The sequence below is a fragment of the Ochotona curzoniae genome, unplaced genomic scaffold (assembly GCF_017591425.1).
Source record: "Ochotona curzoniae isolate NIBS_2020 unplaced genomic scaffold, NIBS_Ocur_1.0 contig_66, whole genome shotgun sequence".
In the NCBI taxonomy this organism is placed as follows: domain Eukaryota; kingdom Metazoa; phylum Chordata; class Mammalia; order Lagomorpha; family Ochotonidae; genus Ochotona; species Ochotona curzoniae.
This window is the reverse complement of record NW_024466512.1, coordinates 18694632-18719219: the sequence shown is the minus strand read 5'-3', so window position 1 is coordinate 18719219 and position 24588 is coordinate 18694632. Positions and strand designations below refer to the sequence as shown.

At 41.8% G+C, this 24588-nt stretch overlaps 1 protein-coding gene across 1 annotated transcript in view; it reads left to right on the top strand.

The window, feature by feature from the left end:
* The window catches only part of SORCS3 (sortilin related VPS10 domain containing receptor 3), a 546072-nt gene that overhangs the window by 481880 nt on the left and 39604 nt on the right, over positions 1 to 24588 (top strand). The window contains exons 15-16 of the mRNA XM_040991786.1: positions 16201 to 16318; positions 17287 to 17420. Coding sequence (XP_040847720.1) covers positions 16201 to 16318; positions 17287 to 17420 — 252 coding nt within the window. The remainder of the gene's footprint in view (positions 1 to 16200; positions 16319 to 17286; positions 17421 to 24588) is intronic.

The window sequence follows — 24588 nt, the reverse complement described above, 5'->3', positions numbered from 1 at the left end:
TGCACCTCACCGAGGCCCAGCCTGGAGCTCCAGTGCATTGTTTAGCTTCTAGTAACTGAATCCGACAAAGTCATTGGAAATGAACCAGCGCTGCTTCCATTGATCTGTTTTTCAATTCTCTCTTGTTTGCTGGAAGAACCTGATTTGACTTTGCCCAAAGTAAGTCATTCGAGTAATCAGTAAATCCAGTGGTGCTGCCAAGCCATCAGCTCTCAGGCTACTTGATCCAGGACCCTCTGCTTGTCACTGGGCTTGCCATTAACTCAGGGGACCACTCTTGTTTGTGCTGCAGCCTGCCTGCCTGCCAGGGTGGGTGGGATAGGGGTGAGGAGGCTTCTAGATGATGCTGGAGTGATCCCCTGGCACCAGCCTAGGGAAAGACTTTTATTTGGATGAGCCGATTACTGGTGAATTCAGGACATGGCAGGGGATGGCGGTGTTGGTCATGTAGACAAAGCGGGCATCAGTGTTCTTCCATGATGCCTCTACTTCATAGGCAGGGCAATTTGTGTTCTTTTATAATTTTCTCACAGGATTTTATCAGTTGCTTTTCACCCTATTTCAAATTTAAGAACAATTTTTAGCTTGTGAAAATCAATTTGTAGCTTTGGGGCTGACTAAAATAGGCAGTAGGTCAGATATTAACTCTTGGGTATAATTTGAGCACAAATAGGAATGTGCGTGAGACATGATCACTTGGGGCCATTTGCTGCTGCCACACAGTTTGTCTCTCCTTCCCCTACTTAGAGATCACTTCCTTCTCCAATTGCTCCCACTCAGCGAATCACAAATGAGAACTCACACTCTGGGTGAACTGGCTTAGGATTTCCTGAATTTCTAATAAAGCATTATTGAATTATAATTTCCAAACTAACATGACGCAGGTTGCGTGTACACGTTTTGATGAGTTTGCTTATGGACGAATACCTTCTACCATGACCACAGTTAAGATTTAAACATATGCATTACTTCGAAGATTTCTTTTATGAGTATTTTGGTTAGAACATTTCCTATGAGATCCAGCTTCTTAACATGCTAACATGTTTTCAACGACGTAATATCTTCTTGTTAACAGTAGGCACTAAGTTATACAGGAGATCTCTAGAACTTATTTTTCATCTTATGTAACTGGAACTTTATACTTGTTAAACTGATCATTTTCATCCCCTGGTCCCTAAAAATTCCAGTTGCTCTCTGATCTGTTCCCCTTTCAGTTACTTTTTTTACCCTTAAATAGGCTCTAGTTTCATCAGCATTGTTACTAATGTGAAGTGTAGCCCCATAAAAGGAAATCATCTCATTTCTTATCCAGTCCCCACATCCAATGTTGATTTCGTTCAGGTGGATCCCCAACAATTTCTCCGTTAACTCGTTTCCTTTCTTTAAATTGCTTTTTCCTCATTATTTGACTTACAAAACACACACACACACACACACACACACACACACACCACACAACACACTCTTTGCCTGAACCTACACTGCCTTAGTTTTACTTTTTTTTAAGAGCCAATGTGTGCAAAACCAGACAGCTTTGGCAGGCTTCAGCCCAAACACCTTTCGTCCAACAGTCTGCTAGAAGTACAACTGCCCACGTCCGACGACGTGCTGTCTCCTGCCCCGCTTCTCACGGGGAGTGTACATATCTGCCCTACGCTCCGTTACTTCACTTCCATCCATGTTCATTTAGATTGCCCTCTTGACTTTGTGACCCCGAGTTACAGCCTTCACCTACAATATTACGACTGTATTATTTCTGGACAGTTTCTGTGGAAGTTTGACGATGCAAAGAAGGACAAAGAAGGACATCACAAGCACCTGTCTACCTGCTGCATGTCATCTATTTTCAGTGTTAAATGGAATTTACAGGAAGCTGCAGCTGTTGCTGATATCCGCATTGCCCATCACCTACCCATTTTCCTCAGTGCATCCCCAGACTGTCCCACAAGTCTTGAGGCTTTTAGTACTTGTATACGTAGCTGTAGATATATGTGTTGCATTTTTCATTCATTTTTAAAATGTAAGCTTTGTATAAGGTACTGTCCTCACATACGCTTATTCCACCTGCTATTCTGTAACTTGGGTCACATCTGTCATGTCTAGGCACTTGGAATTCTGCCGTGATATCAATGTGTACCACTTATTTTTCCATCTTTTATCAGGGACCATTTAGGTGGATTTTAATGTTATACTGTTTCTAAAAGTTATTATTCTGCCTTTGCACATTATCTGGGACATACACGGAAGATACTCTCAGCACTCTTTACCTGGAAGTAGAATTGCTAAGTCATGGTATATTGGTGTTCTTACCAATAATGTACTGTTAGCATTTATCATAATCCATCATCATTATACTGTTTTCTGATTATTTTTACAGAATTTTAAGAATTCTTTTAAAAAGAATGTATTCGTTTATTTGAGAGTTAGAGGAACCGAAAGTAAAAAATGGATAGAATGGGAGTTATCTTGCATATCCCATCTCATTCCTCAAATGACCACCACAGCTAGATCCAGGATCAGCCCACACCTGAAGCAGGGAGATCCATGCTGGTGTCCACACGTGTGGTAGGCTCCCCAGTACTTGAACCTTGTGCTGGCTTCCTGGTTGGTACCTTATCAGGAAGGTAGATCAGGAGTAGAATAGCCAGACCTTGAAATACCACTCTGTTGTGAAGCAAAGGCATCATAAGGCACCGATGAGCTTGCTGTGCCGCAACCTTGGCCTCCTGCATATGAATAATCATTGTAGTCAGGCTTGTGGTCTTTTTTGGTCTACAGGATTCAGGAGGTTTAAGCCCATTTTTCTTCAACCTCCCCCACAGTGCTGAAGATGATTGTGGCTGTGAGTAACTGGTGCTCAGCAAATAACTTAGTTACAAATGCTGTCGAACTTGAGTGTAAACTGCTCAAGAGCAGATGCTGATTTTGTAGTATTTCTGGTTCTGTTTATTTATTGGTCCGGGATTTGACATAAATAGAGATGGAAGATGACAGTATCATAATGACAGAGAAAACAAAGTGTCACCTCTTCCTTCCCCTCTTAATGGCTTCTTGACTTAACCTCTTTTCTCCTCTTTTCAATCCCATTTGAATGTCCATCTTCTTCCTGTCTCTCCTTTTGTCCCTTTGAGTTTTCGACGTCATTAGTTCCTAACCTATCTTTTGCAGGTTCACTGACCACATTTACTGGTTCATTATTAGGGACTTTAAATTTCAAACCCATAAAAAGAGCTTAATTCATTTTGGAAAAAAAAAATACAGCACTCTGGGCATGAGATTATTTCTTTCTATTCTTTTTGTTTTTAAATCAACTTTCTTTTGCCTTTTAAATTTCAATGTTTTCTCATCCTTTTTCTATCGTTCTTTTAATCCTCTTCCCCTCCCCACATGTATTTTCTTGCCTGTTTAATCTTTCCCTCTTGCCACCATCTCTCTGAACATTGATCCATGTAACTAACACAAACTTTGCTTTCAGCATTCTTGCTGTTGATCCCCTGCTTATTTCTATTAAGATCTAGTTCTTGTCTCGCTTTAATTCAATGAAATTTCTCCTGTAGCTGATCTCCTATATCGCTAATCCCATCTACACCCTAATGGGGAAATAATCAGATGGTGTGGATACAGAGCGACATTCAGGGCTGTGGCCTGGGTTTCTGGAGACCAGCTGCTATGTGCTGGTGACTGGACACTGCTCTTTCAGCCTGGGCCTCCACGGCTTCCTCCTCCTTCCACAGGAGCTTTCAAATCAATAAAACTTTAAAACACACACACACATGTAATCAGATGTGCGTGTCCCTCGGTGATTTAATTTTGGATCAAATGCTCACCCCTGATGTTAAGCTTTTTGATGTTAGTAACGGCTGTGTGAGTGTGTGTGTCCGAGAGATTCAGGTGCAGGGGTGAGAGAGAGAGAGAGAGAGAGAGAGAGAGAGAGAGAGAGAGATTGCCTTTCAGAGCACCTCTAATGTCTAAAGATCCTGACTCCTGCTGTGCCTTCAGATTATTGTTTCCCAGTCTGAGAAGGAAAAACAACCTCAGTGAAGAAAAGGGGCTGTGACTTTATTCAAAACAGTGCTTCCAGTACTGTTGCTTTGAATTTTCTATAGTGAGAATGCATCCTTTTTACAATAAGAAAAAAGAAAATCATTTATAAAAATATATACATACCAAGATCATTCCTCAGATAATGGGAAGGAAGAACTGCCTGTCAGTTTGTGCTGGTGACATTGTGGGTCACACTTACTCTGCCTTTTAGCTTGTCGGCTACAGAAGGGAGATCTTTACTACCCACCCTCACTTCCCCATGCTGCGTTATCTCAAGTAAACTTATACTGGGAACCACAAAATGGTAAGATTGGAAAATAGACCAATCCTACTCATAAAATCAAAAATCAGGAAATTGCTGGATAGCAGCTTCTGTTGAAGCAGTGCTCTAAATAATTTCTTCAAGGTCATGTGGTTAATTTATGCTGCATTTGTAAGTTATTGTGTATTTTAAAAATTAATGAAAGATTTAATTATAGTAGGGTTGCCTGTGACCTTTTGTGAAATGACTTCATCATGAATCTGCAGGCATTTCAGAACTATTTTTCCAGGTTTCTAATAGTTTGTTCTCACATTAACAACATCCAGCCAGTGAAAGGAGTCGAGGCTGGGTAAAAGAATTGAGTTGGGATTTGTGGTTTCCTAGCAATGGACAGAAGTGACAGAGAAGACCGTGTGTGAGTCATTGGGATCCCGAGCAGGTTTAACTGTTGACTTAGAGGAATGAGAAATAAATCCAAAGTGTCAATATAGAGAAATTGCAAGCAGCCAGGCTGGGTCATTGCAGAACAGTTTCTTCTGGGCACATTTATCTGCATGTAAATCTGCATGGATCTCCCTGAACCATTGGGAGAATTTCTCTTCTTTCCTATTATCACAGAGATTCTCTTTGAAATTGTTCAGTTGTTTTTAAATTGTTTATTTGAAAGGCTGGTTTATTCCAGCCTTTAACAGCCAGGCTGGGACATGCTGAAGCAATGGGTCTGAAACTCTAAGAGGGTCTCGCATATGTTAAGTACTTGACTCAAGTACTTGAGTCATGCCTGCTGTCCCCCCAGGGAGTGCCTAAGCAGGAAGTTAGAACTGAAAGCATAGCTCAGCTGGGATTTGAACCCAGGCATATGGACATCCTGGCACAGAGGCCCACGTGTGTTGTGTCTTACTTGTCGATTCAGAAAGAGTGCCTACCCTCCAGACGATGGTCACCTTTCTGTCCCAAATTAGACTCCATCATCCTGCTGTGTCTCGCTTGCAACCACATTAGGGGCTCAATGGGAACAGCAGCTTTGCCTGTGTAAGGGAGAAGGCTCACCTTACTAGAGCCTGCATGCCCCCATGTATGGTGTCTTTCTGATAGAGCAGGCTGGGGAAATTGCTGGGCAGAGGAGTGCTGCACCACAGCACATCTAAGAGCTTAGTCTTAGGAGAAACTAGCATTGTATGTCTATGGATACAGAGTGGGTAAATCACTCGATAAATGCCAGAAATCTCTGGAAAGTAGATCTTGATGAAGACCCTGGATGTGATCGTTTCTCTGGATGTGATCATTGCTCAACCCGCAGGTGTTGTAGTGACTTCTGGCAGCACAGTGTGGGCTGACCTGGAAGCTGAGTGAGTCTTCCATGAAAAGCTGCCAGAATAGGTGAAAGACTTGGGTGTCCAGAGACTAAGGTTCTCATTCCACTTGCTCTTCCTTATCAGAGGCTTCATTTGCTCAGCTATGCTATGAGCAGATTTCATTAAAGCATCATTCCTGGAAACCCTTCCAGCAGTAAGACTTTATGCTTCTGTTTGTCCCTTTTCATGGTTTAGGAATTTCCAACTGGAAGTCAAGCCAGCGAAAACTGGCGTAGTTCAAGGTCATTCACACAACTCTACAGATCTTGACGATAGGACTGTAACTGGAGCCATATTTCTCTTTTCTTCACCCCCCCCACCCCCAGTTGTGCTTTCAGTTTTATATATGCCATGGTGTTTTAGCTTTTTGTGCAAACAGGTTATTTAGAGCTGGAGGTAAAAGGCTCCCTATGCCCGTACTTCAGTTCAAAATGGCGTAGCCAAACACTTGTTAGTGAGTCATGAAGCACTTAAACAAGAATATGTGCCTTACTGAAAGTACAGTGCCGAGAATAATGTTACAACAGTCGCTGAAAATGCCCGAGCTCCTGACGCTGTCATTTCCTTGTTACACAACCTTGGCTGATGAGTTCCTTCACTTGTTTCAGTTAATTTCTGCATCCATGAAGTAGGAGTGTTAAATGAAAGGAGATAATCCATGCAATGTGGTTAGCAGACTCAGTGTTCAACAAATTCTGTTGTTGAATTTAATAATTATTATTGGGGTACTAGATTTACTTCCTCTGAGCACCTGCTGTGTATAGATACTATAGAAGGCATCACAGGGATATTAAAGCACAAGGAATGTTATCTTAACCCCTGAATTCTCAGGCACCTGGGGCCTGTGTTTGTGTGGTAGTGGATTCAGTCCACTGTATCAGAGTGCCAGTTCTTGTTCCGGCTTTGCCACTTCTGATGTGTACCTGGGAAATCAGTAGAAGATGGCTCAGTTATTGGGACCCTGTCATCCTGTGGGAGACCTGGCTGGATTTCCAGACTTCCTGTCCCAGCCATTTGAACAGTAAGGCAGTGGATGGAAAACATTTTTCTTCCTCTCCCTCTCCCTCTCTCACGCTGTCATCACTCCTTCAGATGAATAAAAACAAATTTTAAAAATTATCTGCCATCTATTAATAGAGGGAGTAAGTACTAAGTTAGTTAGCATTGAATATGATACTACTAGCTTAAAAATATTAATTTCTTTAACTCCCATCACTTTAATTATAACACCTATTTGAATCTCAGAACTCTGCTAGCTACTGCTGTTATCAACATTTTGCAGTGAGGAAACAAAAATGGGCTATCTGAGGAACTCTCCCCAGCTCCGGGTGGCCTCACCTGTTCGTGCTGAGCTGCTTCCCTCTGCTTCCTCTGCAAACACGTGACAAGCAGTTATTTGTAAGTCCCAGCCCGTGTGAGTTGCAAGCTTTCAGAAATTTGAAATCTGGAAAAGAGGAGACTTATATTTGTGTATTTGAAGAATTTTGATACCCTTTGGAAGTACTAAGGATCATACCCAACACACAGATTAAGTGCTATAACAATTCAGAGGAGACATTGTTATTTGTAGAAAGGAAAGGGAAAATCATGGAGGACATAATGGAAAATCTATCATTGGGGTAAAACTAGATAGAATAATGCACAAAGAATTTTGACGACCACCAGATTTTTGTGATTTTATTTCTCAAAAACAACACAAAAGTGGAAAATTTTTAACCGTAGAGAAATATTTTGATGCACATCTCTTAGAAATCAATTGACTAATTATAAAATTAGTATAACTATGGGGTTTAAATCAAATTATTGGAATGCTTGATTTAGAAGACCTGTACAGAATCACCCACTCAACAAAAGGGGAATACGTAGTCTTTGCATGCAAACATTTAACATTAACTGGGCCATATCAAAAATCTACAGTTCTTCCAGAAAGTTGATACATTGAGATCATATTCTGTCTTTTAAAAATTAAATACAAAATTTAAAATGGAATGAAAGTGAAGAAAACACTTCATGTGTTTGGAAAGAAATGCTCTAAGTTCTTTAGGAGTCGTTCTTCATCCTCGAAACAGAAATCATACCAAGAGGAAATATTTAGACTTGCAATCTTTCCTCCTCTTCTTCTCTGCCATTCACAGGGCACTTTGTGTGACCTGACACTTGGAGAATGATCATGAGTTGGGTAAGGCAAGGTATGTGGGAAGCCGACTCTTGTAGAGAAAAAGCAGACATAAAGAAGTCAAGCTTCTGGGAGCAGATAAGCATACAACTCAATTCTAGCAGGAGACAATCAGATCAAGACCGCGTGAAGGCACTTGACCGTCAGTGTGTAGGAGTGTAGGTTCAAAGTTCTTAGCGTCACAGACTGGAGCACGGCAGAATTCAGGAGAAAGAAAAAGCTACCTTCAACATCTTTTTTTTTTATAGAATTTCAATTTTAATGAATATATTTTATTTTAGATGTAGAATTAGAACTAAAAAGGGACACAGTTCACATGTATGTTTACGAGTCAAGTAGCTGGAATTTCCAAAAACTAGTTCCATTACAGTGTTAATATGAATTTGTAAGAAAATGATTGCTAAATGAGCCTTATTTTTTCCATATATTCTTATTCATTTTTACAGTCTTTGAGTGATGCTTTCTTCCTTTTTAAAAATGTTTTTAATGTTTGTCATGATACAGTTTTGTAGGTATAGCCTTTTGTCTCCCCTCTCCCTCCTCTATTTCCCTCCCACCATTCCCCTCCCGTGTCATTACTATAGCAGTGTAGGGAGTTAGGAATTGCACAATAAGTAAGGTTGGTAGCCAATGGTATTGGCAGAGTTTGGAAGCTGGATTCAAATGCCGTGGTCGAGTGAGAGGTTTTGCAGACACGTAATGTAAAGGTTAGGGAGACAGAGGAGGGAGAGAAGGCCAAACTAAAGACTGGGTTTCTGCTGATTAAGCACTTTCTGGCCTGATGCCATGAAGTTCATTCTCAGAAATAATAGAAGAAAGTTAGGCTAGAGATAACAGAGTCAGCTTTGGCCTTGCTCTTTTTTGAAGATTTTATTTGGAAAAAGTAAAAAACAGGAGTTGGTGTTTGAAGATCAAGTGCTGAAGTCACCAGTGAAGGAAGAGGGGAAGCGTCCTGGTCGCACATGAGTGGCCACACTTCATCCTACATGAGTTCAGTTAGGTTCCCTTAGAAGTCAGTCTTCAGTGATTTCTGTCTATTCCAACGCCCAAGAGCCTGCTTCTTGTTCTCTTATGACATTGCCAGTGGCTTCTTAGCAACCCATCCATAGCCTTTCTCTCTTGGAAAAAAAAAAAGTGTGGCTAACCAGTCTGCTCTTGCAACCACTCTCAGCTTTGATCACTGTAAAAAAAATTGGATGTAATTGGAGATTGGAAAAAGAATCAAATGACTTTGTGGGGAGAGTCAGGTGACCCAGAGCTGCTCTCCAGCAAAGAGGTAATCTTTACAGCACCAGCTTCTCTAATTACATTTAGTGTGGCATTGTTTCCACCTAAATTACAGCAATTATATGTCGAGATCCCATTTGAAATCATTTAATTAATGAGGAGCTAACCCACTCTGTGTACAGAATTCTAATGAAGCCTTTTATTTTTGAGAACCATCTCCCTCCCTGAAATTAATCACTCCCCTTGCAGAAAGGCTTCCGCAATTCAGGAGGGTGGATTAGAAAAGAGGTGTTATTTAGGGTCCCAGGCAATTAGGCTGGTTTGTAGGAATCCTAGCACAGACCCAGGGGACAAGGGACAGGGCAGTCCCTGCCACTTCTCCCATGAAGTTGTATTTAGTTTTCTAAATTCTGAAAGTACTCAATTCAGCCATGTTCTTTTGTCCAAAACTAAGAGTATCTGAAGCCACTACCCTAATTTGGGAAGACTTAAATGATTGCTAGATTAATTCTATCTCTTAATCAACCCAGATTTTTATTAAGTATCTGTTATATGAAAAAGGGCTGTTAGAGACAAAGATAAATAACTATATTTCACACATAGTGTTACTCGAAGATGCATAGGTTTTTTATCTCTACAGGTGGGCATGAGGATTGAAAGAAAATAAATTTCTGGAAAATTGTCTTGAAGAAGCAACATTCCATCTAGACTATTTTTGTATTCCATTCTTTAATGCATCTATGAATAAAGGCCACCATCTTGTACATGAAACTCGAAACCTTAAGAAATGAGGTTGTTTTCAGTCAAGGCCATGGCAGCCTGGGACCAGGCAAAGACAAATCTGTTTCCTTGCCTGGTGCTTCTGCTAGCAGGCCCAGACCACTGGAATGTGAACCAAACTCCCAGGAGCACAGGAAGCCATCTGGGAGTTTCCTTAGTTGCATCAACACTTAACACTGGAAGATTTTTTTAAGATAAAATACCTTTTTGGTTTGTAGAATCCAATTAGAAGACAAATATTGAGTAAAGGCAAAAACTTAAAATGAAAAAAGAAAATCCATGTGGCTAAGTAAAAGAAAAACTGAAGTAATAAATTATAATTGATTTGTTCCCCCCCCCCCAAGACCACATTTAGTGAGAAATGGTTTAGAGAATACATTCATTCTGTTTCTGTGGTTGGGAGCGGCTTCCTCAGGGAAACAAAGGGTGGGCTGCAGGTTTCCATGAGGCCATTTCCATATGGAAGAGGTGTCGCTTGTCTCCAGGCTCAATAGCAAGAGAGCCAAACAGAGTAATGGATGAATACAGAGACAGCGCTGTGTGGGAGGATGTATGTACTTTGATGCAGGAGTTTTGAGCTAGTCTGTTGAAAGCCTTTGATGAAAAGGTGATTGGAGAGACTATGAGGGTTACCGCAATGAGGATGGCGATGATGATGATGGTTCTGAATAACTCTCACAGGGGCGTTTTCATCACTTTGGTAAAAATATACTTAAGAAAGGAGAGAAAAACAAGAGAGTTGGAAACAGAACTTGATCATGCTTGGAATTAGATTCTCTTTGCCAAAGAATTGAAAATAAAATCGCTATCCTTTAGTTTTCCATTTCTTTAAATTGTCCCTTAGGATCAGTTAGCTATTCTTTATCAAACAGCCTCGGTTGTTAATATTCAGTTCTTCTTGCGGTACAAAGGATGAGGGTTATTCCAAGACCTAAGAAACTTTCTAATTGGTTGACAAAAATTCAGTGACAGGTGTAAGAAACTGGGAAAAAACTAAGTACAGCAGTGTTTGTCACAGTGAGGCCCCGGGGGACAACAGAGTGATGGCTCCGGGAGCTGGGTTCCTGCCACTCAGGTAGGAGACCCAAACTGAATTCTGAACTCGTCGCTCAGGCCTGATCTTTGAGGGCATTTCAGGAGTAAACCAAAATTCAGGATTTCTTTATGAACATCTCTCTGCTTCTCAGGTAAATATCTAAATACATTTTTACAAATGTAAATGCTTAGGCATCACACATGTACCGATCAGAAACTGTGGAGGTGGGACAAGCTATGCTAAACAGCCCTCCAGGTGATTCTAATGAACATTGGGAAAACTTTGAGAAAAGCACCATTTCAACTTTTGCAGAAAGAATGCTCCAGTGCTGCAAAGAATCCTTGTTTTCTCAAAGAAACAGAAGATGATGTGCTAATGTGGATGTCATATTATCTTTTCAAAGATGTTCTAGGCTTTTCGTTCCTCCCCTTCACCTCATCTCTCAGATTTCCATCTTTGCTCTCTTGCCTCCCCTTCCCTCCCCCCACCCGCGCCCCCCCATACCCCCCGCAACCCCTGGAAAAGGTGCCACAATTAGAGCAGTATGCTCTGCCTACTTTGTGGGCAACAGGCTCTTTCTTCTAGAAATTGTTTTCTGAAAATGTGCATATTTTTTAAAATTAAATTTTATTTTGATAATGTCTACGTAGATTATTAGGATGGGAGGAGTCAAGAATGAGAGGAAAGTGGATGAAACCATAATTTCCACATTTTTTTTTTTTTTTGCTTCTTCCCAGATTTGGGGAAGGAGGAGATAAGAGGAGGAGCCACGCTTAGCCTCCCAACCACCTCAGTACCCAGGGATGGGGAGGGCCACCTCGCATCATCTCAGGGTCCTCAATGTGGAGCTTGTTCTGAGGGTTCTGCTCAGGTGGTCTGAGAAGTTCTGACGTGCTGTTCATCTCTCAGATCCAAGGATGAGCACATCCTTCTAAGGTCCCTTGGCTGACTTAGTCCACGTTTGAGCTTCTGTTTACCCAGAAATTTGCTGTCAAGCTTTGCTAGGGTTAGTTAACCAATTTGTTCTGCCCTGTTCCTTCTGCTATGGTACTAGATGTCCTCCATAGGCTCCAATGAGCTGCCAAATCTGGGGACTTGATACTAATTATTATTATTAGATAGTATTAATCTGAGATTTCTGTTTTCCCAGTTTAGGATCAAGTGAAGCTTCTCGGTGTTTCTTACTTTATAGGAATGGATGGATATGCTCTCTGTTGATGGTCATCCTGATTTCTCTGTTGGGACCTCACTTCACCAGCTCTTCTTGAGAATTTTAGCAAATGCCCCATGGATATTTGAAAAGAGAAGGAAGTCAGTTGACTGTGAATGATTCTTTATCTCCTCATTTTTCTGTGTGGTTTCTTCTGCTTCCATAGCTCCGGTTGGAAGAACAAAGTGTGAGTGTGATATTGAGCAGCATTACAGAAGCCAGATGTATACACTAGATACACCATGTGTCTGAATCATGAATGCTCAGGGACCAACAAAGAACTTTGGTCTTTACAGAACTGAAAGTGGATGTAAATATGGGAGAACATTTATGCCTAAAAATTAGCAAGGGGTTTCAGTCCTCAGACCTTTGTTGGAGTCCATTGAGGAACTGAACAAAGCTCATAATCGTAGCAGCATGTGAATGATTAAAATTTAGTGTGTGACATAGGAAAGTCGACTAGCTCATTCCTGAGTGAAAATATTTGTGTATCGATTTATAATAGTTCAGGAAAATCCTTGGGAAACACAAGATAAGAAAATCTGGAATAGAAACTAAAGAAATGTAAGTAAAAGAGGTACACCTGCCAATGTTGCAAAACAGAATATGATGGAGTTCACGTGTACTGACCGGGAACCTACTTTTCTGTTCAGTCTAAAATGACACAGAACAAAATATTCAGAAACAGATATCTCAAAGCATTGGGAAGACCAACAGCCAAGATAACCCTTAGAGACATAGAGGTCGATGAGGCTGTGTACCTGAAATGGTGCTTGCTTCCTGTTCAGAATCAGCCCTGGGAAATGATGGCATCTCAACCTGAAGTTCTGTACTTCTAACTCTTGAACATTTCTTGCTTCTCTACCACAATCTGTTAGGAAGTTATCTTGTACTTTGTAAACTTTTATTTTTTTGTTCTGTTTTTACAGTCAAGAAAACACTCCAACTCTTGCCTTCCTAGTGCTTCCTAAATCATATCCAGTTGAACAGCCATAGCTCTTGTCCTGTTCCTTGGGTAGATGAAAAGTGCTGTTGTCATCCATGGTGGTTTCTGCAACTACTGCAACAAATTAGGTGACTTAAAAGAACGTTTAATTCCTTACCGCTTTGGAGGCCACAGACCAAAATAAATGGTCTCATGGGGCTGTGCGCCCTCTGCATCTCAGGAGGGGGTTTGCTGCTTTCTGGGGGGAGTTGCTGCTTTCATTTTCCAGAACTGCCAAGTATTCTTCAACTTGTGGCTGTATCTTTCTAACTTTGCCTGTCTTCACATGATCTTCTCATCAACGCAAACCTCACTTTGTGTGACTAAGAAGGATACTTAGAATTGGGTTTAGGACTCAGCCTGTTAAGCCAGAATGATCTCACCTTGAGATCCTTATTTGCATCTACAAAATCCCTTCCCCCAAATATAGTCGCCTTCATGGATCCAGGGAATGGGATGTAATCACCATATCTTATTGGAGGCCACCATTCCACCTGGTGTACCATCTGAGTCACTCTTTTTAATGGTTCAAAAACTTTGGGAAACTTTTTTGTGAAAATTTCAGATATGAAAATACATGCTCCAGTGAGCACATGTTTTTTGTTTAAAATTGCATGGACTCCATAATCTACCACCCACATCAAAGCCTACCCTGTACTGTTAGATAGAAAAACTTAATACCTTCTTGGATGGTAGCATCCATAACTAGCCACAACTTTGTGATCTGGATGATGTAAAATAGACCAAATAGGGCCCTGTCCAGTAGCCTAGTGGCTAATCCTCAACTTGCGTGCACCAGGATTCCATATGGGCATCGCTTCCTATCCCAGATGCTCTACTTCCCATCCAGCTCCATGCTTGTGCCCCGGGAAAGCAGAGAACAGGCCCAAAGCTTGGAACCTTGATCCCTCGGAGACCTGGTAGCATCTCCTGACTTTGGATCAGCTCAACTCTAGCCTTCGCAACCACTAGGAGTGTGAATCAGTGGATGGAAGATCTTTCTCTCTGTATCGCCTCACCGTCAACCTGACTTTAAAAAAAAAATGTTTTTTAATCTTAAAAAAATAGATCAGGCTAGTGCCTCCTTGGTTCTAGATGATGTGTACAATCCTGCTCATGTATTTAAAGATCATCTTAAATATTTTAAATTTATGGGAAGTATTTACTTATATTGAGCATATTACATAGACACTTTTTAAAAGTATTTATTTTATTTTTATTTGAAAGGCAGAGTCATGCAGGGGGAAGGAAAGACAGAGAGAGCTCTTCTATGTGCTGGTTCATTCCCTAAATGACCACAGGAGCCAGAACTGACCCTATCCAAAGTTGGGAGCCAGGAACTTCTTTCAGGTCTCCCTCTTGGGTGCAAGGAGATACCCTCAACATTTGTTTAATATTCTTTTAGAAGGTTCTACAAAATTGTATTTTGCCTAACAGCATATTCCAAATTGTTTCCTAAGGAATTCTTTAAGTTGTGTGATCTATTCAAACAATCTTGTTTATTTACCATTGCACACGTTTTGTCAGTCTCCTTCCCACCCCCTCATGGGCATACTCTCTTTCTAAAGGCACAAGGAAATGTCCCGTGGAGAAAGCTACTGTTTTCAGCGTCACAGTAAAATACGCAGACTCAGGCCAAGGGGCATCCAGGGTTGGTAGAGTGATTTAAATAGTGTTATCATGGAGCCGTCCAATTCCTTGCAAGACTCCAGTTGTTTTAAGCTCCCTGCATGGTCAGTCCCTCTTTCCCATCAGCGTGATAGATGTCCTGCATCGTAATTGCAAGACCTGCTGCTGCCTGAGTGGAGTATGGATGATCAGTGGGGTTTTTTTCTATTTTTCTAGAAGCAATGGATCATTCATATTTATAGGGCTATCAATTGCTGGGCTTTGAAAAGGTCAGCATTGATTATCTAAGTCATGCAGATGGTGTGCTTCTTGAGTACACAGAAGTATGACTTTCCTTTATGAAACTTCTGATTTTTTTTTTCAAGAAAGCAGAGAAAAGGTTGGATATTCTTATGAATTAAGTAGTGGGAATTGCAAAGAAAACACATTTAGATTCCGTCGGAATTGGCTGACTCATAGACCAGCTGACCCACCTTCCCTCCCACAACACACACATATACAGTCTACTTTATGGATGAGGACGTGAAGTCTGTGTCAGGATACAGACAGATAGAACGCCAGTATTGGCATTAAGGAGATACAGGGAGGCTGTGCGTCCAACTATTAACACAGGTTTTATTAGGGTGGCAGATTTTCTCTGTTGAGTGATTTCTTTTTCTGGGCTTTGTGTATTTTAAATATTTTCTGTAAAATGCGTGTGAAGATATTTCAGGAAATCACATTTGGAATGCAGTTGATTAGTCTATAATGCAATTAATTGGCTGGAAGTTGGGCGGGGGGGGGTGATATTTGGTCTATGTGGGTGACATGCCCACATCATATATTGGGGTACCTAGTTTTAAATCTTGCCTCTAGCTCCTGACTCCACTGCTTTCAAATGCAGACCTGGGAAAGCAGGAGTAATGGCTGAAGCAGTTGAGCCCCACTGCCACCTGTATGGGAAGCTTCAGTGGAAATCTGGAACCTGTCTTTGCCTGCAATCAGGGGCTGTTGAGGACACTCATTGGGAAGTGAAGCATTAAAACTTTCTGTGTCTGTCTGTCTGTCTTTTCTATTTCATTGCCTTTCACACAACCAAGAAAAACACGGGGTTTTTTTTGGTTTAAACTTTTGAAAGTTCATACCAGTTAGGGATCTTCAAAGAATTCATAAAAATTGCATAGTATGAAAAAAAAAACTAGTGATGAATGTTTGCAACAAAACGAACTTATTTTTTAAACGTATGTTCCATGAACTTTTTTGGAATACCATCTAAAATTTTACAGTGTAAAAAAAAGGTTGATTTAAAGCAAACTGTGTCCTGCCATTTACCTGGAGTAGCGTGAACAACAGGCTTTCTCCTTCATGGTCTTCAAGGAACTCTTACATGGAAGAACAGGTGAAATCCAAACTACACTGAAATCCTCGTCTCCTCCTCCCCCACCGTGTTTGAATATGGGTAACTGACTCTGGGGTCTTCTCCACTTTTCTCTCTCACCCCTTCCCTAATCACTTAGAGTTTTTGGCCACTTCAGCCTGCGCTCTGAATGGCAGTTGGTAAAAGTGGACTACAAATCTATCTTCAGCCGTCGCTGCACCAAGGAGGACTATCAAACCTGGCACCTGCTCAATCAGGTACAGTCCAGAGTGGAGAAGGGAAAAACATTCACAGCCCAATTTATTCTCATCGAGATCTTCCCGTCTTAGGGAGAGGAAGATGGTGGGCCATGTAGATTTGGATTTGGAATGAAGGTCTTGACACACCCAGGTCCAGTAGGTAATATTCTGGGACCATTTTGCACTCTGGGATCCTATAGACTCTTTGAGGTTAATGACATGCCTGGGATAGAGTTGATGCCAATACTTTGGGCATTTAACTCTGTCCATGCTACATGAACATCAGGTAGCTAGGATCCTCTTCAATGATGTGTGCATCTTAACCTTCCTGTGTGAAAGTTAAAGTGTAACTCAGGCCAGTGTGCAATAAGGGCCCCAGGGCCTCAAGAATATGACCCACAATAAAGAAGGAAGGGATGAATTGGGTCTCATAATGACAAGTAGCTGTTTCTTTGAAACCTAGGAAACCTGCACTCTTCAGGTCCATTGGGGCCTTGTGAGTTGCGTGCGTTTTCCTCCTATTTGTCCTTGACTGGAGATTAGGAGGAGGTGAACATGAGTCTTTGCCATAGAGGTAGAACTTTGTGGCTGAAATTCAGTTTTGACTCTGAAGATGATGTGGAAACCGTTACAGTACTGGGCTTATTTCTGTAAGAGTTGCAGCTGGAGCTACTCGGGCAGTTTCCTGGTAACCTGGAGAAAAGGTGGAGCCTTTGCATTTTCTGTGAAGGAGAAGAAACAAGAGTATCTGAACATCAGTGGCCTGGCAGGGTAGAGGATGACAGCGGGCCAGTGTCCCTTTCATGTGGTAGTGAAAGCTGAATGCCTTTATTCTCAAATCCCCCAGTTGTTTCTGGGAGTGAGATTGCCACAGAGACTGACTACAAGAGGATGGGTTGGCTAACGCACCCTGCCGAGAAAGCAGCTCCCTGGGTCTCCTTTGTGTTTTTTTTCTGCCTCACTCACAATGGATTTTTCTCTCAAAGGGAGAGCCCTGTGTTATGGGAGAGAGGAAAATATTCAAGAAACGCAAGCCAGGAGCTCAGTGTGCCTTGGGCCGGGAGAGCTCGGGGTCTGTGGTCTCAGAACCCTGCGTCTGTGCCGACTGGGACTTCGAGTGGTGAGTCCTTTAGCATTTTGTCATCATTTCTGACCAAATGTGGACCTGTTGATGGTGGGGAGGAGGGTAAGGGTAGAGGAGGAAGGCAGGACCCAGAGGTGGGAGGTATGTGTGCTGTCCCAGGAGGGCCCAGCCATCCGATTACAGGAAAGGCGGATGTCTGCATTGCTAGAAGGAGGACCTCCACCCTGTCATGACAGCATTTCCAAGAGGGCTTCTGCTTGTCTTCAGAAAGAGTTTGTGTTGGACACTGGCAGAACGGAGAGGGTTTCTGCCCGAGCAGTAAATTTCCTGAAGGCTGCGCTCAAGTAGGGCTTCCACGTGAACCCTGTTACCATTGCTTTCTTTAAAACTTCCCACTCCAACATTCAAAGACAAATCTCAACTAGAGACATGAACTCCCCACTTTCCCAATAATTATTTCATATAAGATTTATTTATTTGTGAGGCAATGAGAGAGAGAGAGAGAGAGAGAGGTCTTTCATCTGCTGGTTCATTCCCCAAATGGCTGCAATGGCCAGGACTGGGCCAAGCTGAAGCCAGGAGCCAGAAACTCTATCCAGGTCTCCCACATGGGTGGCAGGAGTCCAGGCACTTGGGCATCCTCTGCTGGCTTCTAAGGCTCATTGGTAGGAGGCTGGATGGAAAGCAGAGCAGCCAAACTGGAGCCAGCACTGATATATGAGAGGCTCGCAGAACCTTTTGGACCCTAACCTCAACCTCCACATTTCCAATATTTATTCCCTTTTTCCATTGAATTGAAACATGCGTGTCCATCCAATAGCATGCAGTGGTTTGTGTGTAGAAGTTTTAGTTCCAAAGCATTTCTGAATTTTATTCCCCTTAGGAAGGTCCAAAGCCTTCTGAATTCTGGGAATGGATACATGCCACTTTGATCCCATCTGGCTCAGTTCTTACTCTGCATATCTGTTGAGAACTCAGGTTCAATTTGATTCTTTTCATAGTCCATCTCAAACATGGACCATAAGCATGGGAGGGGCTGGGCACTCGCAGACTTGTGCGGGCTTGTGTGGGGTTTAGTAGCAGAGGTAAGTTCAGACAGAATCACAGCAGCTACCCCTGGGCTGCAGCCTTACTCCTTCCACCTGCATTTCATGCAGCTCATTTCTTGCATTTGATTAGCTCTGGAAGCCATCTCTGGTTTCTCACTCTGTAGTAGTGATATCATTTGTTTCGATAACAGCAAACTGGCTGAGGCAGGCCAAAACCATGAGCCAGGAGCTTCGTTCAAGTGTCCCACATGCCTGGCAGGAACCCAAGCACCTTAGCTATCTCCACGACTTTACCCAGGCAGAAAGGAAGTAGAGCAGTCAGGACTTGAACCACCACCCACATATGATGGTCTTGTCAAAGACAGTGACTTCACCCAATGCTCAAAAATGCCAGCTCCTTTCTGCACTTGAGAACACATTTCAATTATTAACCACAACGCAACAAAACAGTCATACAATATGCACAGCAGGCCACTCAGAATTACGGCTTGTGACATTTCTGTGTCAACCTGAATATTCATAATGTGAATGCCAGCCTGCGTGCGTTCTTCTGCAGTGTGGTGGCATCGGGGCACACACCTCTTGAACATGCCATGCCCCATATTCTCGTGTCCCTCACCCAAAGTCAAGAGGCCTCACAAGTGAGGAGAAACAAAAAGTGTACTGTAAATATTTTTTCTTCAGCAATTCCGTTAGCATACCCTGATCAGGACAAAACTTTTGTCCTCTCAGAGGGTCCTAGGGAGGAATGCATGAATTAATAAATGAATGAATAGGCATCATTAATATGCATAAGGCATTTATCCTAGTGGTATACAGAGCAGACAGATAGCATATGGTAGCTGTTAACTGCTGCTCTTGCGATTGTTAATCTTGTACCCAAGGGTTAGATGGGATACAAGGTTAGGTTAGGTCCCTGTCATGTTTTTAGCAAGCTTACAATCCCAATAAGCAGTGTCTCCAAGTAGCGCCTTTGGGTGTTTTCCATTTACTTCATGAAGCTGGCATTGCTTAACCTATTTCTAAACCCTGCTTTGGGAACTGTTACCAGAGTTACTCTGTAAAGGTGGGGTAGGAAGACCTTGCAAACACCCTGTTATTCTCACACTTGCACTGTTAGAGGTGCCACCTGTGATGTTGAAAGCATTACTGTTCCATTCTAATGAGAAGAAAATGAACCTTTTAGATCCAAATTACTTGACCAAGATTGTAAAACAGAGAGGGGTTGGTTCAAATGTAGGTCTAACCTCTTTCTTTGCTCTTTCTTGTATCTTGCCATGTCTCAGAAATCAAGCAAGATGTTATGATTTTAGATTCACTGTACATTTCAAAAAATAGTCTCCAAATTTAGATGATCCTAAAGTTAGAACCCATCCCCGGATGACCTAGGTTTACTGTCTAATGATGAAATTTAACATGGAATGTCTTATGAATTGTGAAATAATATCAGATGAAGTCGTTTTGACCGTTGTAGTGGAATTGCAGTAGTGGTGTGATCATTAAAGTTTTGTGGACTTTTTGTTGATTGGTGAATACTGAATTTCGATGGCCAGTCACACTTTGTATTAAAAAGCAGGTAGACTACTTCCTTGAGTGTGAAGTAGAGCAGCACAGAGACAAAGCTAGATGCTTATGATCATAACCCGAGAGCCACAACAAAAAACCCACATGACTGAAAAACATTTTTTTTCACTATTTTTAAGTTGAAAATCTGAATTAAACACAGAGAGGGAGAGGCAGAGAGAGAACTCTTCTATTCATTTGTTCTCTCCCCATATGGCTGCCATGACCAGAGCTGGGCTGGTTCAAACAGCCAAGAATCAGAAGCTTTTCCAGATCTTGCACATTGGTTCAGGTGCCCAAGGACTTGAATCATGCTCATAACCGCATTCAGGAGTAGTGATGCAGGTTGCTGGATCAGGAGTGGGGCAGCCTGGGCATGAACTGCTGCTCATAGGGATGCCAGTGCCTAAGGCAGAGAACCAGACTACTGTTTCACCCTGCTGGCTCCTTTTCACTACTGCTAAGTATGAATGAAGCAATTGTTGATTTCTGAAATTTCTAGACTATTTGCCATGGTTTTGCAGGACAGTGGAACAACTTGAGAAACTTTGAAGTCAGCTTCCAGGAACATAGGTATTATTTGAGAAGTGCAAATTTCCAGAAGATTGATGTGGTCTTCTAATGCTCAAGTTAGAAGTCAGTATGTGGCAAGTTTCATAGCTTTGTCCCCTTCCCAGTGGTCTTCCCTACCAGGGAGCACTATAACCAAGGAATCGAGAATGCCAGCTTAGTCAGTGCCAGCAGTTATCACGCACATTCTACTTAATAGTTTCCCTAAACCACATCAGAGTGTGCTCATTTGATTGGTCCAGGCCAAGTTTATGTCTCAGAGACAGCGGGGAGAGGTTATAACCTAGTTTAATCTGTTTGTACTGGAGGAAATGGCAATTGGGAATACCTCCTCTTTGGTGGAGGAATTGAGAAATGTAACCTGACTTTTCAAAGGAAGGATATTTCCACCCATCTCTCTCCAACACTTGAAAAAATTGAGCTTTTATAGATTCCCAGAAGCATTTACTGGTAGAATGCTTTTGGCTTTCTCTACTTTTCACTGGAGTATCTGTCATAAGTATGAATTTTGCATAAATATCGATGTTTCCACTTAAGAGCTTCATAAATCCCCTAGCCCCAAGCTTACAGTAGAGAGAGACCTGTGTAGTAACGTCTATCCTGGCCCTGGTGAGGAGGCCAGGGATGGATTCTTGCTGCAGTCGGATGTTGTCAGAGACGAGCGGATTGTCAGAAACAGAGACCATAAGATTGGAGTCACATGAGGGCTTCTGGAAGGGGTCACCTTCTGGGAGACCCAAATGCATTTGTAGCTGAGAAAGCAGGTCAGGGCAGAAGTTAAACTCTTACCCATCCAACCGCTGTTCACTCATGTATGACTTCTACTGGGAACCTGCTCTATACCAGATATTACACTAAGCCTAAAGGAGATTATTTTGCCTTCTCGATAACTGCCTGAAGGACAGTCATTTATCAGAAGCATTTTATAGATGAATAAAAGGAGATGATATGTTGATCATTCAAGATGATAGTAATTTGAGACTGGAGTCCTTAGACTTAGCTCTTAGTTCTTACCAACCATGTCCAGCATGGTGCCAGAACCACTGAACAAATCCTTCCGTGAGTTTGAAGACAGGAAGAGATTTCAGCGTGCTGTGGCACGTGAATTCACGTAGGTTTGAAGTCCATTAAGTTTTTAGCATTAGGCCAACAAGAATGTCTTCCTTTTTTCTATAGTGGACAAGTCAATGATGTGTAAACTAGAGTTATTGCACTCAAAGAAGCGATAACAAAAATAATAGAATATAATTAAGTGCTGAACTTTATGGTCCAGAACTATACTGTCTATTATAGGAGGCAGTAGTGGCATGTGGTTATTGGCATTAAAATGAAAGAAACTTGAAGTGTCTGTCCCTCAGTGTCAGTGGTGGGAAGTTACCGCATTAACCAGCATAGACAGAAACCATTTCCATCATCATGGGACGTTACTGAGCAGTGCTGGTCCTGGCAGGAAACCCTGGAAATAGAGCAGAGAGCACAGAGAGCTGTGGCACTCAAGGAAGGCTTCCTGTAGGCAGTACTGATGGAGCAACACAGACTTGATACTAAGTACATGGATGGGTAGGCGGTCCTTCAGAGTAATTGCCATGGGACTAACAGATAGATGAGAAGATTGTTGGTTGCTAGGGGCGTCAGGCAAATGAGTACAAGGAGTTAGGAGAAATATTCAAAGGATGATTGCTGAGTTTAGTTTTCGCAACAATTTCTGACATGGGTTGGATTTAATTTTCTGTGTGGATTTCTGTGTGTGTGGATTTAATTTTCTCCATAGCTGTATGCATAAGCCAAAGTATTGAACACATGAATCGTTAATCCCTTGCTTTGGTTGTCAACAGCAAAGCTGTGTGTTCTTTGAGGCTCCATCAGCTGACCCCAGCCTCACCATCATGTTGTACTGTCCGTACAGAACTAGTCTTAGAATCTGAACTGCCAGATGACAAGATAGAGGCATGCGATCCGTGAGGCTAGAAGAGGTCTGTGCATAGCTTGAGATTTGGACAGCCCTTCAGGATGTCCAGACGAAATATGCGTCTTCTTTGCTCCAAGAAATGTCAAATGTCATCCCTGGCAGCCAGGGGCCCATCCCTGATGGCTGCTGTGTGTCCTGTGTGATGCACGCGTGCTGTACAGTAGTTCTTACCACAGAGAGCTGTGTAGTCCTTGGAAAGTCACATCTGCTCTTTCGGCTTTTTGTTTTTAGTCTACCACGTGAGCAGATTAGACCTGAGGAATGTATGTATTCTTTCCTTTTCTGGTATTCAAAGGGATTTGGATTTGCAGACCATCCTGCCTGCTGCTCTTTTAGGGTCTAAGACTTTTGCCTGTATGGGGCCAGGTCCTGGGAAACGACCAAATTTTCAGCTAAACTTTTAGAAGCTTGGAAGCTTTATAGCCAAGAAAGCCACAGAGGTGACTTTTTTCTTTCTTTTTGCAAGAAACTGCCTGTGGGTTTGCAGACTCTGTGGCAGTACACTTTCCTGAGGCAGATCAGACCTTCTGGTATGTTCTATCCATTCCTCACAATTCATGATAAATCCCATTCCTGGGAAGCTGGGTCAGCAGCTGGATCTGCTGGCTTCTCTCAACCATGCGGACTTTGGAGTGGGGAAGAATGTTGATGGTTTTAATATACATTCAGCAGAAATTAATGAATGAGACCGCACATTAGGGCAGCCTGTTTCTGTAAATACTGTTAAATACTAATAAGGTGATCTTACTCGTTGGGGGCACAACAGTATTCCTGATTCACCTTTATTACAGCGGGTAGCAGGGCCAAGTAGAGCTGCTAAATATGGTTGCCTTTAGTGGAGAACATGAAAATATCTCTCTCCCTCCCAATGCTGTCTCAGAGAAAATGTGTCTTTCACAAATATCTGTGTTTCTGAGAGCACAGGACATTCATCAGGCTCACCTCGTAAAGCAATGAGGAATTTTCTGTAACTTGTGCAGACACACCAGGGCTTAGGGTTTCTGAGGACAAATAATCCTTAGAAAGAAAATGTTTGAGGAGGTGGAAGTGTGCTGGCAATAGTTAACTATCTGTTCTCTAAGAACAAACAAATAAATGCTGATTGCTGGACATGTACCCCATCTAGAAAAATTGAAGTTACCAGCCTAACCTCAGGAAATGCAGAATTGGGAAGGCACAGGTGGTAGCACATTCTATGTTGTTATTATTCTAATAACATCTAATAATCTATACTATGTATGATTCTCACTATCCAGGTACATAGATGTATGTAATCTCAAGAGCATAAAAATATCAAAATTTAATATTTATGTGTAATATAGGCTATATTATATAGTAATAATAAAATCCAGCAATTATGAATTAATGTGTTTGGGATAGTCATTGCCCATTTAACATAATTTTTATAATTAAATTTTCATGTGATTTAATTGTGATACCAATTTCAACAATTGCTAATTAACATGCAGAATTTCTGAAATTGTACCAGTCAGCTCACAAAAGCTGTTCAGGCTGGCGCAGCAGAGTCCTTAGGAACTGTCAGACTGGGAGATCTGTAGTTGATTAAGAGGCTTGGGAAAATATTTGCTTGGCCAACATGTCTCTGTCTCTCCTTCCTTCCACTTTCATTTAAGCACATTCGTGTCAAAGCTGGTCTCTTTGTAGTCCATCAGAGCTAGTATTCACTCCATAGGTTTCTGATGAGCTCCAGGGGGTATACTCTCTGTGGTCCTCATTATTGTACCAATGAATTGTGGGCTCCCAGTCTTCCTAAAGAGACATAACCAATGCAATGGATCATTTAGTATGACTGTTTTCTGATGCAATTGGAATGTTCACTCTTTAAATCATTATTAACATCCCTGTCCTGCCACTGTTGTAGATTTGTATAGTGTTGTAATACTAAGATTCCTACTCTTTAGTAGCCACCACTTTATAATTTCCAATTCAGGGTGGTCTCAAAAGTTTGTATGAGAAATCAGGAATAGCATTGTATGACCTTGATGTTAAAGAAGAATGAATAGGAGATTATCAAATACAAAAGGGAGAGTGT